General features: G+C 42.4%; 1 protein-coding gene across 1 annotated transcript in view; it reads left to right on the top strand.

The window, feature by feature from the left end:
- Positions 1-853: 853 nt before the first annotated feature.
- Positions 854-18,735, top strand: part of TTI1 (TELO2 interacting protein 1) — a 30,317-nt gene continuing 12,435 nt past the window's right edge. Inside the window, exons 1-6 of the mRNA XM_008575547.1 lie at positions 854-3,203; positions 8,035-8,232; positions 11,510-11,658; positions 15,278-15,418; positions 17,388-17,592; positions 17,875-17,962. Of these exons, the coding sequence (XP_008573769.1) occupies positions 902-3,203; positions 8,035-8,232; positions 11,510-11,658; positions 15,278-15,418; positions 17,388-17,592; positions 17,875-17,962 (3,083 nt within the window). The 5' untranslated portion in view covers positions 854-901. The remainder of the gene's footprint in view (positions 3,204-8,034; positions 8,233-11,509; positions 11,659-15,277; positions 15,419-17,387; positions 17,593-17,874; positions 17,963-18,735) is intronic.

Raw genomic sequence — 18,735 nt, 5'->3', positions numbered from 1 at the left:
CTTCTCAGCATGCTCTGCTTCCCCAAGGGGAATATTTGAGACTTTTATTTCCCTCCTCAAGTCCTCTGTTTATCCCCCTTCTTTTTCACTGTCAGCCCATGACTTTGAATTTCTCTTCACAGAGAAAAGACTTTCAGGCATTAAGTTGGTCAGCTTCTTCACTTACCTATAAGCCTGTCTCCTTTGCCTACGTAACTGCCCGCCTGCATGCTGTCCATCTTCCATCCTGCCAGAATCGCTCTTCTCCCATGCTAATCTGTAGTAATACAAGTCAGAATAGTGGTTACCTCTGGGGAGAGGGAATAGGAATTGATTGCAAAAGGGCATGCGGGAGCCTTCTGGGGTGCTAGAAATATTCTTTATCTTGCTTTGGGTAGTGGTTACATGGGTCTATACACAGATAAAAATTCACTGAACTATACGTTAAGATAGTGCATTTTACTCTATGTATGCCTTAATTTAGGATAGACAAAACCTTCAGTGGCTATCACCACCACAGGTGAAAAGCCAAACTTCTTAGAATACCCTGCAGAATCCTGTTTATTCCTCCCTCAAGTCTTGGCTCAAACATCTTCTTGTAAAACCCATTTTGCTTTCCTAGGCATATGACTTTTCCACACTCACTAAGGACCATAGATCTAGCCTAATCCATAAGAGGCTGTATTATAACTGTATATTTGCTTCTAGACTGGAGGCTCCCTAAGAATAGGAGCCATCTCTCTTCAGTTTCATTGCTCCGCTAGTGGCTTGTGCAGTGTCTAGCAAATAGGCCCCCAATAAATGTCTGTTAAATGAATGAATGCAAGCTCACTTTGTATTTGCTTTAACTTGACCTTTACAAAAAAGTTTCCTTCCTTCAGCCTGCAGGATGTGTCCTCAGTGAGAAGAAGGCTATTGCACAATGGCAGTTTTTGATACTCCTGAGGAGGCCTTTGGCGTCTTACGTCCAGTCTGTGTTCAGCTCACAAAGACCCAGACGGTGGAGAATGTGGAACATCTACAGACACAATTACGGGCCGTTAGTGACACTGCCCTTCAGGAACTTCAGCAGTATATCCTCTTCCCTTTGCGATTTACCCTGAAGACCCCCGGTCCCAAAAGAGAGCGCTTGATCCAGAGCGTGGTGGAATGCCTCACATTTGTCCTCTCTTCAACATGTGTGAAAGAGCAAGAGCTTCTCCAGGAACTCTTTTCGGAACTCTCTGCTTGTCTGTATTCACCCAACTCCCCAAAACCCGCAGCTGTGTCAGAGGAGTTGAAATTGGCCGTGATCCAGGGACTCAGCACATTAATGCACTCAGCTTATGGGGACATCCTTCTGACTTTTTATGAGCCCTCCATTCTGCCTCGTTTAGGATTTGCTGTATCTTTATTGTTAGGGCTGGCAGAACAGGAGAAATCAAGGCAAATTAAAATTGCTGCCTTAAAATGTTTACAGGTTCTACTCTTTCAATGTGATTGTCAGGACCATCCGAGGCCTTTGGATGAGCTTGAGCAAAAGCAGCTGGGGGATTTGTTTGCTTCTTTTTTACCTGGAATCTCAACTGCACTGACAAGGGTTATCACAGGAGACTTTAAACAAGGTCACAGCATTGTCATATCTTCCCTAAAGATCTTTTACAAGACAGTGGGCTTCATTATGGCTGATGAACAGCTCAGAAGAATCTCAAAGGTCCAAGCAAAGCCTGCAGTTGAGCACAAAGTAGCAGAGCTGATGGTTCACAGGGAAGCAGATTGGGTAAAAAATACTGGTGACAAGTTGACTATCCTTATTAAAAAGATCATTGAGAGTGTTTCGGTTCACCCACACTGGAAGGTGAGGCTGGAACTGGTAGAACTTGTGGAGGCCCTTCTTTTGAAGTGCAGTCAGTCGCTGGTCGAATCTGCTGGTCCCCTTCTGAAGGCTTTAGTGGGCCTAGTAAATGATGAGAGTCCTGAAGTCCAAGCCCAATGCAATAAAGTTCTGAAATATTTTGCAGATCAGAAAGTCGTGGTAGGCAACAGGGCCTTTGCTGATATCTTGTCAGAAAGCCTGCATTCGCTTGCCACGTCTCTTCCCCGCCTAGTTAACTACCAAGATGATCAGGGTAAATTCTGTACTCTCTCCTTGTTACTTGGTTATCTGAAACTCTTGGGCCCAAAAGTAAACTTTGTCCTCAACTCTGTGGCCCACCTCCAGCGCCTTTCCAAAGCACTCATCCAAGTTCTAGAACTAGATGTGGCTGACATCAAAATTGTTGAAGAGCGGCATTGGAACTCTGATGATCTGAGTGCTTCTCCAAAGACCTCAGCTGCTCAGCCATGGAACCAAATTCAGAGGAGATATTTCCGCTTCTTCACTGATGAGAGGATTTTCCTACTCTTGCGGCAGGTTTGTCAGCTTCTTGGTTATTATGGGAACCTTTATTTGCTTGTGGATCACTTTATGGAACTGTACCGTGAATCTGTGGTTTACCGGAAGCAAGCTGCCATGATCTTTAATGAATTGGTTACAGGGGCTGCTGGGCTGGAGGTGGAGGATCTTCACGAAAAACATATTAAAACAAGCCCAGAGGAACTGAGAGAGATCGTGACATCTATACTTGAAGAATACATAAGCCAAGAAAACTGGTATCTGGTTACCTGTATTGAAGCTGAGGAAATGGGAGAGGAACTAATGATGAAGCAGTCAGGACTCCAGGCCATCACATCTGGTGCACACACCAGTCAAATTACATCTTTTCCAGCCTTCTCAAAACCAAGTCCCACTATTTGCTCCATGAACAGCAACATCTGGCAAATATGCATCCAGTTGGAAGGTATTGGCCAATTTGCATTTGCACTAGGAAAAGACTTTAATTTACTCTTAATGTCAGCCCTCTATCCAGTACTGGAAAAGGCTGGAGACCAAACTCTGCTCATTAGTCAGGTGGCTACCAGCACCATGATGGACATTTGTCACGCTTGTGGCTACGACTCTCCACGACACCTGATCAATCAAAATTCAGACTATTTGGTGAATGGGATTTCTTTAAATCTGCGTCATCTGGCTCTGCACCCTCATACCCCAAAGGTCTTAGAAGTTATGCTGCAGAACTCAGACGCTAGCCTGCTTCCTTTGGTGGCAGATGTGGTTCAAGATGTCTTGGCCACCCTGGACCAATTTTACGATAAGAGAGCTGCTTCCTTTGTCAGTGTTTTGCATGCCCTGCTGGCAGCATTAGGTACACTGAGAGCCCTTTTTAATGCTGATTTGGGGGATAGGACTCAATATCCTAGTTTGTGTAAACCTACTTTTTGCATTTTTTGTGGTTATGCTGTGGAGGACATTTGAATAGTTGTCTCTCCAGTCCCACATGTTATGGTAGGGTTCCATTGTTTATTTTTTATACTTTTAGTAATCTCTCCTATTAGTTAAGCTCTTGCTCTGTGCCAGGGATATAAATCCTGCAGACTAAATGTAAACATTATTCTTCTTTTACAAGTAAAAACTAAGGTTCAGTGAGATCCTATTAGCCAGGGTCATACAATTAATAAAGGGTAAAGTCAGGATTTATGACAATTTTGTTCATTCCAGCATACCAAACTGCTTCTTTTTTTTTTTTTTTCCTTTTTGTCTTTTTTTGTGACCGGTAACGGGATCGCAACCCTCAGTGTCGCGCCCGTACCGCAACCGGCAACGGGATCGCAACCCTCGGTGTCGCGCCTGCACTGTGCTCAACCAGTGAGCGGACCGGTCTCTATATGGGATCAGAACCCTTGGCAGGAGCACCGCCGCAACCCTCGGTGTCGCGCCCGCACCGTGCTCAACCAGTGAGCGGACCGGTCTCTATATGGGATCAGAACCCTTGGCAGGAGCACCGCCGCGCTCCCAAGCACCGCACTCTACCAAGTGCGCCACCGGGCTGGCCCCAAACTGCTTCTGATGATACTCAGTTAGCAATATCTATGCTAATGGAGAATGGGAATAACATGAATTATTCAGCCCACAGATAGTCTAGAATAGTATTGTCTAGTAGAACTTTCTGTGATGATAGAAATGTTCTACATTCTGTCCTATACAATAGCCCCCAGCCCCATGTGGCTAGTACCACTGGGGAACTGAATTTTTCATTTTATTTAATTTTTGTAGCCACTAATTTTATTTAATTATGTAGCTAGTGACTACCATATTGGACAGAGCAGGTCTAGGAACTTTCTTTTAAATTTTTAATTGTATAAGTTGGTTTAAGTTTCTCTTCTTCCCTTCGATCCTATTGGGTGCCTGCTGGGAGATGTTAGCTACCATTAGAATGGCAAAATTTCAGACTATAAGAAAAGTTCATCAACTGGACAATCTTTGAATGAAAAATAATGAGCTATATACCTGGGCTCTTTTTACCCAAAGAGTATATCTCCAGTGTTTATTTCAATACTGCTGATAGCCTCTGAGGCAGGTGGAAAGGTTGCTGACCTCATTTTGTCAGTTGAAAAAGCCAAGACCATGTAAGAAACTTTCTTACAGAAGGTGACTGGGGCAGGGACAGTCCTCTGCCCTGTCGCTGATGCCATTTCCAGTGTTCTTTCATTTATTCATGAGTATTCACATGCAGCATAAATGTTATTTCATTAATTTATTCAATAAAGAGTGCCTGCCATGTGTCAGACACTGTACTAAGTAATGAGGGTACAGCAAAGAACAAGACAAATGTATTCATGGAGCTTTCCTGCTTCGGCAAGAGAGATGATAAATAAGCAAATCATTAAACAAGCTCGTTGCAGATTCTGATATGCACTATGAAGGAAATAAATACTTTGATGTAAGGCAGTGACAGGGACAGGATACTTTAAGTTGAGTGGTCAGGGAGGGCCTCTTTGAAGAAGTGCCACTAAAACTGAGGCCTGAAGGTTGATAAAGGCCCATCCGTACGTACGAGGCTGTCACATTGTTTTTATGATTTTTAAAAACAGGCAATGGGAAGAGCAGGTGCAGAGGCCCAAAGGGAAGAAGGGTCTTGGGGTGTCTGGAGAATGGAAAAGAGTTTATTGTGGAGAGAGTGGTGCAAGATGAAATTGGAAAGGAGAGCAAGGACAAATCCTGTAAGGTCTTATAGAACGAGGGAAGGAGTTGGGATTTTATTTTGCAGCCAGCCACTCGGAAGCCCGTGCAGTGGGCTAGTCACGGGAGAGTCATCTGTGAACAAGACCCACATGGGCCTGTCCCATGGAGCCCCTTCTAAAACTGACTAGCTGCTTATACATTGCAGACAATGTTTGGCTTCCATGGGCCAAAAACATCCCACCTTTACTGCTTTGGGGAAATATGCTGCATTTCTATTTGAAATTTTAAAAAATGTTAAGAAAAGTTCTATGAAATGTATCCTCTCAGGAGATACCTCAATTTGGGCCTTGAAAGTTGAATTGCCTTAGATTGCTGATGTCTGGTCATCTCTAAAGCAGGAAAGTCAAGAAATCCTATGTAGCACTTTTTTTAAAAAATTGGGGTGTTGGGGGAGTCTCCATTGCAAAAAGGAAAATGAGGATGGTTAACATTGACTTTGGAGCATCCTAGGAACAGAAGCAAAATTGGAGATAGCTTTTCTGAAAGGTTTAAAATAACCCAGAATACACTTGCTTTTTGAATTGTTAGTAGTACTCAGATGGAATGGGTATAGTCACAAATCAAAGTAGCACTTTATGCTGGCATTTCTGCTTGTCATTGAACTATCTAACTGATGGCCACTCTTCTCAGATGGGAGCAGAAGTGTGGTCTCAGAGAACTTCTGAAGAGTCTTAATGAACCCAGTACATGTTTTAGGAAATTGAGTTACCATAAATACAGTGCTTCACATGCATTGACTAAAAACCAGCAGGTGCCACAGTGAGGGCAAGACCCATCTGTTAAATTACTGCTTAGCACCAACTAGCAATTGACTGATTATTCTTAACAAGAAAAAGATAGGATAGCTTTCATGTCACATACTTCAGAACTTGGGAATTGTGCTGTATCCATACATATAGGGCTGCTGCATTTTTTTATGGCTGCATAGTATTCCATCCTATGGCTGCACCAAGGTTATTTACCACTCCTTTCTTTGTAGACATTTTGGTTGTTTCCAGTCTTTTGCCACCACAAAAAAATGCTTCAACGAGTATCTTTGTAGGTCATTTTGAACATGCCTCAGTATATCAATAGGATAAATTCCTGAAAAAATGCCAGTTTAAAGGATATTATATTTAAATTTTTGATAAAGAGTATCAAATTGCTCTCCTAAGAGCTTGTACCAATTTAAACTCCATCAGCAATGTAAGAGTGCCAATTTTGCCATGCCCTCACCCACACAGCTTTTGATCTTTGCTAATCCAATAGGAGAAATATAGCACTTTATTATAGTTTTAATATGCATTAAGAGTGGGGTTGAGTTTCTTTTCCTATGTTTAAAAGGCATTTGTGAGCAAAGACATTTGAATGTCTGGTATGGGTTGAGTTTCTTTTCCTATGTTTAAAAGGCATTTGTGAGCAAAGACATTTGAATGTCTGGAATAGAATCTAGCCTTGAATCTAGAAATAATCTTTGCAGCTCTTGTCTCAGCAGAGTAAGTCCGGGATCCGTGCTTTAACTATTTGGGAGCCAATCCCTTACAGTACACTAAGTACCTGATTTACATCTGGGGGTGGGACATTGAAGAAATGTCATAATTGATCACTATGTATGAGAACTTCCAGATACCTGATTAGAAGGTCTCTTCGCAAGCATTTGCTCTCCGCTGCTCCCAGTTACCTGGCCCTGTCATCTCCCATCTGCTGTTGCTCTGGATCTGTGCAGATGCTCTTTGATGAAAAGGAGATTAGCAGGTGCTAAAGGTTATCAGAGTCTTTTTCCCTGCTGTCTGCAAAAGGAAGGCACTGGACTCAAGCAGCAATTTTCATTCATCTCCCATCTGCTGTTGCTCTGGATCTGTGCAGATGCTCTTTGATGAAAAGGAGATTAGTAGGTGCTAAAGGTTATCAGAGTCTTTTTCCCTGCTGTCTGCAAAAGGAAGGCACTGGACTCAAGCAGCAATTTTCAGGCTGTGGGATTTTGTTGTTATTGCTTCATTCTTTAAGTATTAAGAGCATTTTTTGAAATGAAGCCTTTGAGGAGGACCCCAGTATACAAACATGGTTGAAATTAGAGCTGCTGTAGTTGAAGAAAGGATAGAGACCTGGAACCCACCCCGTTGGCCTGCCGTCTATTGGTGTCCTCCCTGTTGAGACCCCTGACACATTTCCACAGAGCCTTAAGGCTCCTCAAAGCACGATTTGAAAATCACTGGACTGAGTGATGTTTAAGGTCTATTCTGTGGTGACATTAGAGGTATCAGAGCATCACCAAAGAAGGGAAAGCTTTGGAGAGAAAATGGCCAGCTTTCTGAAGTATTTTATGTCAGATATTTAACATGAGAGGGCTGTTCATTCTTAAGGCCTTGTAGAGCCTGTCTTCTGCTGAGTAGTATATACTGTACTCAGGATTTTGTCACCTGTACGTGCTCTCCAATCATGTATTTTTTCATTCAGCATTTATGTATTTTGAGCACCTACTCTATACCGGGTATATGGGATTTCCCATAAACAATGGAGAACAGTGTCTAATGGGAGAATTCAAACACTAAAAAATACGCAAAAATAAATATATAATTACAAATTGTGATGAGTCTATATGAAGGGAAAGAACATGGTGCTATATGAGGGACCTAAGTTAGATCAAGGGATGTCTTTTACTGGGCAAGTTCTACTTGTGCTGAGATGTGAAAAATGACTTGGAATTAGCCAGATGTAAAGTAGGGAGGAAAGTATTCCAGATAGTGAGAACAGCATATGTGAGAGCTCTGAGGCAGGGAAATACTTGGCACATTGGAGGAACTAGAGGGTAGTTAACGGGCAACTAGGAGTGGTAGAAGATGAGGTTGGGGGGGCAGGTTGAGACTAGATCATGCTGGGGCTATGCAGGCCATGGCAAAGAAATTATCCTACTTATGAAGTATTAATGCCTGTAGTTAATGACCAACGTGATCGTTATAAAACTTTATTTACAGCCCAATGGTTCCCAGACACAGGTCATCTCGGGCAACTCCAAGAGCAAAGTCTAAGGGAGGAGGGAAGTCATTTGAGCCGAGGACCAGCAACTCTTGAGAATAGCACCACAGCTGAAGACATTGAACAGTTTTTGCTGAACTACCTCAAAGAAAAGGATGTGGCAGATGGAAATATCTCGGATTTTGATAATGGAGATGGTAACTATTGTTTATTTTGGCCTAACTTTTTTTTTTTTCTTTTCGAAACAGATTATTGTAAAAACAATGAAATATCTCAGAAAGTTTGGAAATAAGAAAAATCACTCATAACCTTACCATTCTAACATAGCCATTCTCATTTTTTGTATATTCTTTTTTTATTACAAACCTATTTTTAAATGGTTATCCTTTTTGTGTTTAGTTATAAGCAACTCTCCATATTGCTATAGAGTTTTCATAATTAATGTTTGAATAGCTGCTACTGAGTATCCATTCCCCTGTGGGATGTTTAGGTTGCTTCTAGCTTTCACTCTAATAAGCAGTATTGCAGTGGATGATTCTGTGCATGTGACCTTTCCTTTTCTTACATATTTCTTTATAAATTCCCAGAAGTGGGATTTCTGGGTCAGGATATGAACATTATTTAATGTTTGCCAAATTGCCTTCCAAAAAGGTAGTATCAATTTATACCTTCTCTTCAGCAGTGCAGGATTAATACTGATTTCACCACAACCTTGCCAATGTTGGCTGTTACCGATTTTACTTCTTCCTAAATTAATAAGTACAAAATGGTTCTTGTTATTTCACCTTGCATTTCTTTGATTACTAGCAAGGTTGAACATCTTTCTATATGCTTCTTTCCTAACAGTTCTTTTTCTTATGCCCATTGTCTCTTCATATGCTTTGTCTATTTATTTATTGGTGGGAGGATATTTCAATGTTTTTCTTACCAATTTATATGATAAAGAAGGGATTTCAGGCTAGTTGAAGCTCTGGCCTGTTGTTTTATTCACAAGCTCAATCTGGAGCTTCAGGTCACAGAAGGATTAATAAATTATTAGAATCTCCTCTGCAAATATAAAATGCCAAGTCATAATGAGCTTGGTGGTCTCAGAACTATCCTAAATCGAACTGAGTCCCAAATTAGTTTGTTAGGTTGGAATCAAGCAGGTTTCTTTTCTTTTCTCTCTTTTCTTTTTGTTTTTTTCTTGGTGGTCTCTATTTTGAGACTCGGTTGAACTGAAGCCAGTATGTCAAAGATAACAGAAAATAGTAGCTCAATGCAACTAACTACAACAAATTCCTTCTAAATTGCAGGGAAGCATCACAAGGCCCAAATAATGATTTATGCAGGGTTGAGTTGTTGCTCTCCTCAAGGACAGTTTTCTGATCAGAAATCTATCAGGCTTTTACTTCTCAGGTTTGTTTCTTAAGCCAATCCACTCCTTGTGAACTACACCCTTAACTTGAACGTGGAAACCCTGAAGAAGGGGAGACATCCTGATCCCCCATAATCCAGATTTGCTATTCTTGTTTAAAATCTGAGCACTGTCAATGAATCTATTCCTTAACGATTAGGATCTTCTGGTTCTAGTTGATGTTCACTAGAAACAGAATGAATGAATAAACCCTTCTTCCAATAACAGGAAAATCCACATCCCTCAAATAACATTCTGCAGTAGGTGAATTTCAAACAACAAATCCTCCTCTGGGAAGAAAAACACAGCTCTATCATTCTTATAATTATCATTTATTAAGTACACACCACATACTTGGCATTATAAAGAATGTATGGCTTGATGTTGGTTTGACATGAGTTTTTTTTTTAAACCATGTAAAAGCACCTTGTATATCCGAGGTCCCTTTCTCCAAGAAGTCCAAGCATTCTGCAAATCCATTTTCATTTATCTTTTCAGCATCTATTAGAGACAGGGGCATCCTCTACTGTAAGATTCTGTTTTTTCAGCCGAGGAAATGAATGGGAAAAAGTTAAGGGAGCAACGTTCAGCTCAATGGAAATGAACACAGCTGGTAATTGGGGTTTGGGGGTGGGGGCTTAAATAGAGGAAAATTTTTCAGGATGTTTTGGTCTGGGTTTCATGCAATTCTCAAGTCTTTTACGTGTTGTTTTAATTTACAAACTTATTCCTATCTTATGCAATGCAGCACTCTAGGCAATGAAAGAATGGTAATAGCTGGTGACATTCATCTCATTTAACCCTCTCTACAGCAGATGAGGTATATATGCTTTATCCCTTTTTTCCAGATGAGGTAATGTCAGATGAGAGAAGTTTCTAATAAGTTGTGGAGGTGAGACTGGAACCATCCTCCTCTGACCAAACCCCATGCCCTATGTATTGTACCAACCTTCCCCAGTATTCTCTCTCTTACAAGGATAAGTAAGGCTTGATCCTGGCCATCAAAAGATCATACAGGCTGGTGGACAAGACAGACATGTACCCACTTTAGTCAAAGATGAACCAAAAGGAAAGGAAAGAGCGAAGGGCAGCACAAAAGCCAGCCAGGGAACTACCCAGCCTCAGGGCTCCAAATTAGAACACTGCCGTCTTATGTTTTTATTTTAAATATTTATTCATGGAAATTTAGAAAAGACCAAAGGTATAGGGAAAAAATTAAAATGGTCTTATCTCAGGACCCTGTCACTGTTTTGTTTTGGGTTTTTTTCTGTCACTTAATATTTTGTTATACTTCCTCCTGTGCAAAAATTTATATAATAGTGCTCATGCTGCATATGTAATTTTGTATCATACTTTTTCTCTTTTTAACAGTATTACATTTCATAATCATATTTGGTTGTCATTAAAACTCTTGCTAAACACAAATTTTAGGGACCTCATAACATACTACTGTGTGGATGTACCATGGTTTATATAATCATACCCCCTTGAGTGGACATGGAAAATACCTTAGTCTATCCATGATGCTATTAAAAAATACCTAAGACTGAGTTATTTATAAAGGACAGAAATTTATTTTCTCACAGTTCTGGAGGTTGGGAAGTCCAAGATGAAGGTACTAGCAGGTTCGATTATCTGGTGAGGTATGCTCTGCTTCCAAAATGGCACTGTGTTGCTGTATCCTCCAGAGGGTAGGAACACTGTGTCCTCGCTTGACAGAAGGCAGAAGAGCAAGCAAGCCGAACACTGCATGAGGCCTTTTTTATAAGGGTGTTAATCCCATTCATGAGGGGAGGAGCCCTCGTGACCTAATAACTTCTTAAAGGCTCCACCTCTTAAAATCATCATTTTGGAGGAGACACATTCAAACCATAGCAAAGGGTTTTTCCTAGTTTTTAGCTGTTACAGCTTGTGAATGTCTTAATTTGTACAGCTTGACCCAAATTTCAGATTGTTTTCTTAAGATGCATTCCTAGACATATTCTTCCTATAAGTCCTGTTTCTGAGTCTGAAGCTGGGGATCAAGCTGGATTGGGGCATGTTCTATAAGGCACTAACCCCAGTTATTCTCTTTCCAGAGGAGCAGTCAGTCCCTCCAAAAGTGGACGAGAATGACACCCATCCAGATGTGGAGCCAGCACTACCAGTGCAGATCCAAATAGCCATGGACGTGATGGAGCGCTGCATCCACTTGTTGTCAGATAAAAATCTGAAAATCCGCTTGAAGGTCAGTGTGTGGCCCCTTCTCTTCATTCACAGAGCAGCAGGACTGAGGTGTGGTCTGTTTGGCGGTGGCTACCCAGATGAGCAAGTAGCTTCCCTTATCTCCTGGTTTATGTGTAGTGGCCAAGAGAAGGCATCAAGAGGAGGTTATCTGTGGGATGCCAGTTTTACATCTTTCTGTATCAGCTTATATGCTAAAAGGGACCTGAGTTCCCTGCATCCAAAACCACAAAGTTTTGGGAATTCATTGAATAACCAAGGGAAAGAAAGTCAGGTGCTTTGGAAAAGATACTATTTTCTGAGCTGACTTAATGTGGAATGCAGACTTTAATACTTTAAAGTGCCATTCTTCTAAGCCTGACACTAGCCCTTATATTTTTCTGTTTCCATTTTCATCCTAGGAAAAATTCCAACACTTTTCATAATATTACATCCTCATTTGCTGGGAGTTTCCCAAGCAGTACCCCCATCAGCAAGGGCTTAAAATATACAGTAGTGACTCCAATAATAGGACAGTAGAGTGAGGTGGTAGTGGGGCGCAGGGCTTTCAGAATTACCCAGAAGAAGATCTTATACCCAAAGGAAAACAACACTCCTCCCCACCCCCAGCAGGAGTGAGAAACTCAACTGCCTTAGTGACTCATTGTTAGTGATGAGAAAGCATTGTCTTGCCCAGGGATGGTGAGCTAAGAAACTCTGATCCACAGAATATCCCAAATCTCAGGATCTGTGCTTTGTGGAATTTGTTTAGTCTTCCCAAGATACCTCTTAGCATTCATCTGTTGTTTCACTCAGCAAGCACTTTTCAAGTGCCTGTTACATGCAAGGCTTTAATGTAGGTGCATTGTTGATCCATTCAGCAAACTCCTGCATACCCTTCAAGACCTTCCTTTTAATGGAGGCTTTGTAGCAGCTGTATACACACCATAGTGACTAAGAGCATTAGTGTTGGAGTCAGACCTACATACCTAAGTTCAAATCCTGGCTCTGCCTCTTATTAGCCATGTGACCCTGAGAAAGTTAATTTCACCTTTTTGAGCCTCAGTGTCTTCATCTGTTAAATGGAGGTGAACCTCTCAGGGTTGTTGATAATAAATATAAAACGATTAGCATGAGGTATGGCATATATACTCATTCATTCATTCACTGAATGCTTATTGAGGACTACTATAGGTCTGGCAAAAGGTGTCTGAAAGGGAGTGATGCATATATAATCTCTGTCTTCCTGGAACTTCCTGTCTGTGTGGGGGGAGAGAGGCAACACACAGACTCACATATACAAGTCGAGGAAATGCTATAAAGGTAATAAGCAGGTTCTGTGATGGAAAATAGTAATTCAGTAATTCACCCATGTAGCAGATATGTATTGGGAATCTACTCTGTACCAAACCCTGTTGAATAAGACAGAGTTTACATACTGATTTAGACTAGGTTGTCTAGGAAGGCTTCTCTGAAGTGATAACATTTCTTTTTTTAAAAAGTATTTACTTGGGCCGGCCCGGTGGCGCACTGGAGAGTGTGCTGCTTGGGAGCGCGGCGGCGCTCCCACCGAGGGTTCGGATCCCATGTGGAGACCGGTTCCCGCTCACTGGCTGAGCGCGGTGCGGGCACAACACCGAGGGTTGCGATCCCATTGCCGGTCCCCAGTACGGGTGCGACACCAAGGGTTGCAATCCCGTTACCGGTCAGTAAAAAAGACAAAAAGGAAGAAAAAAGAAAAAAGTATTTACTTGTACATATTTGTGGCGTACAGTGTGTTGTTTTAATATATGCATATGCTGCACAATGATTCCCTTAGGGTGGATAGCATAGGTAGTGGTAACATTTCTAAAGATTGAGAAGGAGCCAGCCATGCAAAGGTGCAAAGGCAGGAGAAGACCATTCCAGTTGGGGTGGAAGGGGATGGGGGAATATACACCATTGAGTCAGTAAAATATGATGTAACTTGTCCAGTTAATGACAGAACTGAAATTCAAAGCCAGTCAGTGATACCAAAGGCATTTCCACTTTAGTACTCTGCTCTCCTGTGTACCACTGAACTTTCTCTTATTCCCCTGCATAACTATTCACCACTCAAGGGCAGGGCCTCTTCTGTTCTTTTGTTTTGGTTCCAGTCTCAGTGAGGACCAGTGTGTAGTAGGTACCCAATAAGGGTTTACTGCTTCATGTGGCAGACTCCGCTCTGTCTTTCTGATGCAAACATGCAGCTGTGAAGACTGCCCATCTGTGTGGGAGGGAAGCCCTCATTGGTTATCATACTGACCACCGCCTTAAAACACTGATGCAGGCCATCTGTTTACAGTGAGCTTTGGGATGTGGAAGGTAAAAAACCAATTTATATCTCAGCTAGCCTAAACCTACCTTATGCAATTGGCCGGTACCTCAGCTGTCTCCTTAGCCTGTCAGGTAGCAGTGACAGAACTTGACTTCACCCAGCCTCTCAACTTGCTCCTCCTACATGACTCCTTCTCATTCAGTGGCACCTGCATCTCTTCATTTGCTACACCTGCACCCACACAGCTCTTTCTGATACTTTTCCTCTCCCCAATATCCAGTCCTTCAAAAATTTAAGCCATTTTATCTCCAAAACAGATTCTTTCACTTCTCCACCTCTGCTGCCATCACCTGGCCGTCACTTTGGTCCTCTCATGTGACATGTGCTGTGGACTCCTAAAGGGCCTTCTCACTTCTCTCTCCCTCTTCAAATCCCTTCTTTCTTCAGCAGCTTGAATGTCCTTTTAAAAACTTGAATCATATCATGTCACCTTCCTGCTTAAAACACTTCAGTGTCTCCCCACTGTACTTAGTACAAAATAAAAAATTCCTAATGTGACCCCTCCATGCTCCAGCCCCATCTTATCCCTTCTCTAGCATTCCACACTGCCTCGTTTTCATTTCCTAAGCACTGGGAACCCTGTCACCTCTGGGTGTTACTTGTTACAGCTTCCAGTTACAGAAACACTCACTCACTCTTCACAGGACTTAACTCCTCCTCATCCTTTATGTCTTCTTTTAGAAGCTACTTCCTCAGAGAAGCCTTCCCAACAGCCTATATGGTTTAGATCCTTCCTTAATTTCTTTGCATTTCACCTTTTACTTTTCTTCTTGTCACAATTGATAATAATCCCTTTATTTGGGATTATCTAATTAAGGTCTTTCCCTGGTTGACTGTAAACCACATGAAGGTAAGGAAAAGTGTATTTTGGGCCGGCCCGGTGGCGCACTGCTATAGTGCGCCACTTGGGAGCGTGGTGGTGCTCCCGCCGAGGGTTCGGATCCCACATACAGACCGGTTCCCGCTCACTGGCTGAGCGAGGCGCGGGAGCAACACCGAGGGTTGCGATCCCGTTGCCGGTCCTGGTCCGGTACGGGGGCGACACTGAGGGTTGCGATCCGTTGCTGGACACGGAAAAAGACAAAAAAGGGAAAAAAAAAAAGAAAAGTGTATTTTGTCCCTGTTTGTTCCCCCAGTACCTAGCCAGGACTTGGAATGTAGTCAGCACTCAGTAAACAGCTATCCAATGAATGAGTTTCTAAATTTTATTCTTTTAAAATGGTGACTCAATCCCAGATACATGGTTTCAAGCCTTTACCATCTGCTGAAATCATATCTTTTCTTTCAGGTCTTGGATGTGCTAGATTTGTGTGTGGTTGTTCTGCAGTCCCACAAGAACCAGCTCCTTCCCTTGGCTCATCGGGCCTGGCCCTCGCTTGTGCACCGACTCACAAATGATGACCCCCTGGCAGTGCTCAGAGCCTTCAAGGTACTGCCCTGACACCTCCAATGTCTGTAATGAGGATGGAGGTAGTAAGTAAGCTCTGAGCTCACTAGGGCCTTTCGGATCAACTTTTTTTTTTATCTGATTGCAATGTCACATACCTTGAAGAAAGTATAGAAAACTAAGAAAGCACCAAGGAGAAAATTAAAGTCAGCTTCCTTTTGAATTTGAAACAGAGTAAACTAGTAGGTGAAAAGGACCACCAGTATTTATTGAGTACCTCCATGAGCCAGAGAGTGAGCTCAGCACCTCACAACAGCCTTGCAAGGTAGCTATGTTATTTCCAGTTTTGGCAGAGGAGAAAACAAGCTCAGAGAAGTTAAGGAATTTTCTCAAGATCACCCAGCTAGTAAGTTATAGAATCCAGGTCTGTAAGTTCACACCCTTGTTGTTTGCACTGAGAGTCAGGGTGAAGGGACCTCAATTCTGGCAGTGGGCATCCTCTGCCCAGCCAGTGACTTTGGGCAAAGCCCACGACCACCTATCTTCAGGGTGGCCTGAGGAACACCTGCCCCACTTTTCTCTTGGTGTTGTCAAGGATAAAATGGGACTATTTGGTGAAATACTTTGAAAAGCTAAAAGCTCTTTATGTATGTAAGGTATTATTCTCCATGACTTGGTTTGGTTTATATTAGCACACATAGCTTATTTATTTATATCTTTTTCTGTTCTAAAATGCACTTAAGGCAGCCTGCAGAAATACATTTCTATGGCAAGCTAACATAAGTTAGAAGTAGACAAGCAAGATGAAGCGGTGGAAAGAGATATGCAGGGATGTAAAACAAAGCCAGTAATACAGCTGATATACTTGGCAAAGGTAGTTTGGTTTTCTTCAAGATTCTTCAGCATATACTGGGCCAAAAATACCAGCTTAGATTTAAAACATATAAAATTGTTAATATTTTTTCCAAAGCAAAATGCACAAAATGACACGTGTATTTTTGTATGTGTATATACGTTTGTAAAAAGAGAGGGAAGGAGGGAGGTTGGGGGAGGAGGAGAGGATTTAGCAGGATTGCTAAATCTTATTCAGATGTGCAGTTTTCCTTTATGAAAATTAATAGGTTATCTGAAATGACAGCCAGCATAGAAAAATGAAAAAATATAAAGATGTGTATGCTGTAATTGAGTTTGGTTTTTTCACATGCAGACACATTGATGACACCTGAGGTCTGTAAAACCTTGTGCAGTCCATCTGAGGGACCTGCAATGAGTGCCTTATTCTTTGCAAAGTCAGCAAACACTGTATGTGCTGGTTATGCCTTGCTTACCAACTTTTAAAGAAATTCCTATTATCCTGTGTACTCAGTCTTGTGCAGCGGGGCAAAACGTTTCAATATGTTCTACTACAGAAAGTTTAAAATGAAACATGCAAAGAAACTGCCTGTTGTGAAACATAGAATGAGGGTGATGTACATAAGAGATTGTGCAATTGAACAGAAGGAATACCGTGTTGGCTCCAACCATGGGGACCTGCCCTGACTCAGCCCAGGAATCTCGCCTAGTCACTGCCCTCCTGATGCCTGCACAGGGCAGCAGCTGGGCCTTAGTGTTTGTGTTTGCTGAGCTAGCTAGAGTTAAAAGCACAAGCCTTTTCTCAAGGGATGTTAGGAAGATTCAAGAGATGATCTATGTGAATTGCTTTAAGCTCTTTTTTTTAAACAAAAAAAAAGGGAGGAAAATCAAGATATTAATCATATTATTCATCCAACCCAAGATTCCTTTGAATTATTCTCTGTGTAATCTGTATTTATGGATAGAAGCAGACATGCCTTGGGAGCAAAGACCTCTGAATTCATAACTGTCAGAATCACAAACCATGGGCAAGGAATTAACAGCAGTAATTCTATTTTTTTTTCCAAGCAGAGACCTAGATGAAATTGAATTACCAAGCATTCTTTAGCTCTCTTGCTGCTTTGCCTTGTTTAATCACCAGGTCGGGCTGTTTCTACAGGTTTTACGTACACTAGGAGGCAAGTGTGGCGATTTTCTACGTAGCCGCTTCTGCAAAGATGTCCTGCCAAAGCTGGCTGGCTCCTTAGTCACCCAAGCTCCCATCAGTGCCAGAGCTGGACCAGTCTACTCGCACACGCTGGCCTTCAAGTTGCAGCTGGCTGTCTTGCAGGGCCTGGGCCCCCTCTGTGAGAGACTAGACCTAGGTGGGTATCGACCAGTGATACCTGGACACACACTCTGCATTCTGTCTCACCCCTGCCATTGCACTTAGTCCTGCCCCTTCATCTCCCTTCATGTGTACCTCCTTCAGTCTTACTTTGGCTTCATTTGTCCATTTATCTTGATGTGTTCTTTGACTTGGAGGATGGAGTAAAGAGCCCAGGGCATCTTGCCTAGCTGTTCCAGTTTCCCAGACAACAGTTGGTTACTGCTTGTCCCAGATGAAGTCTGAGGGCCGATGTTTGTTTTGTTTTTCCTCTCTGCAGGTGAGGGTGACCTGAATAAAGTGGCTGATGCCTGTGTGATTTACCTCAGTGCCAAACAGCCCATGAAATTACAAGAGGCTGCCAGGAGGTACGTCGGCTTGATCACCCACATCTCTTTATGTTTGTTCTAAATTACAGATGATTTGCTAATGGCAGGAAGCATTCTCTTGGTCAGAGGGTGATTCACTTCTATGCTCTATTTCTGGCAACCGGGTGACCCTGGCACCTCACCATGCCTCAGCTCCCTCAACGACAAAGCGAAAGCACTGAGTTACTGATTTGGCATACCTCAGCACAACGGAGGGTCCTAGATGGGCATTGGTGCCATGAACCTTCACAAATTGTAGCAAAATTGGGTGTGTGTGCAAGCAGTCACATATGTACATTTTTGTAGACAGAGAATCCACACCATTCATCCGATTTTATTAGGAGTCTATGACCCAAACACCATTAAGAACCACTGGACTGATGGCTTACAGGGCCTTTTCTGATTCTGAAATTATGTGATTCTAATTTCCAAGAGTTTTGACCATGCCAATTAGAGAATAGCTATACCACCTCAAAGAGAAGAAGCTATTTATGGTTCCTTGAGTACTAAGGACTTTTCTCTTTAGCTGAAACTCTGAACACAGCAGCATTCCCCAGACTTGAGACCCAAAAAATGCACTCTGGCCCCCATTTCCCAGCCCTTCTTCCAGCTGGGAGCAGCCTGCACCCTGGACCTGCCATCTCCTGGATAACTGCTACAGGGGTGAAAGCTGGGCTGTCTAGGTGTGCTGCTCTGGGCTCCACAGTTCCTCAGCTCCATGTCCTGGAATAGAATCCTTCCACTTTCCTAGGCTTCTGGAGACACATCCCTGA

This window comes from Galeopterus variegatus, unplaced genomic scaffold (assembly GCF_000696425.1).
Source record: "Galeopterus variegatus unplaced genomic scaffold, G_variegatus-3.0.2 Scaffold59, whole genome shotgun sequence".
NCBI classification, from domain to species: Eukaryota; Metazoa; Chordata; class Mammalia; order Dermoptera; family Cynocephalidae; genus Galeopterus; species Galeopterus variegatus.
This window is presented reverse-complemented; position numbering and strand designations above follow the sequence as displayed.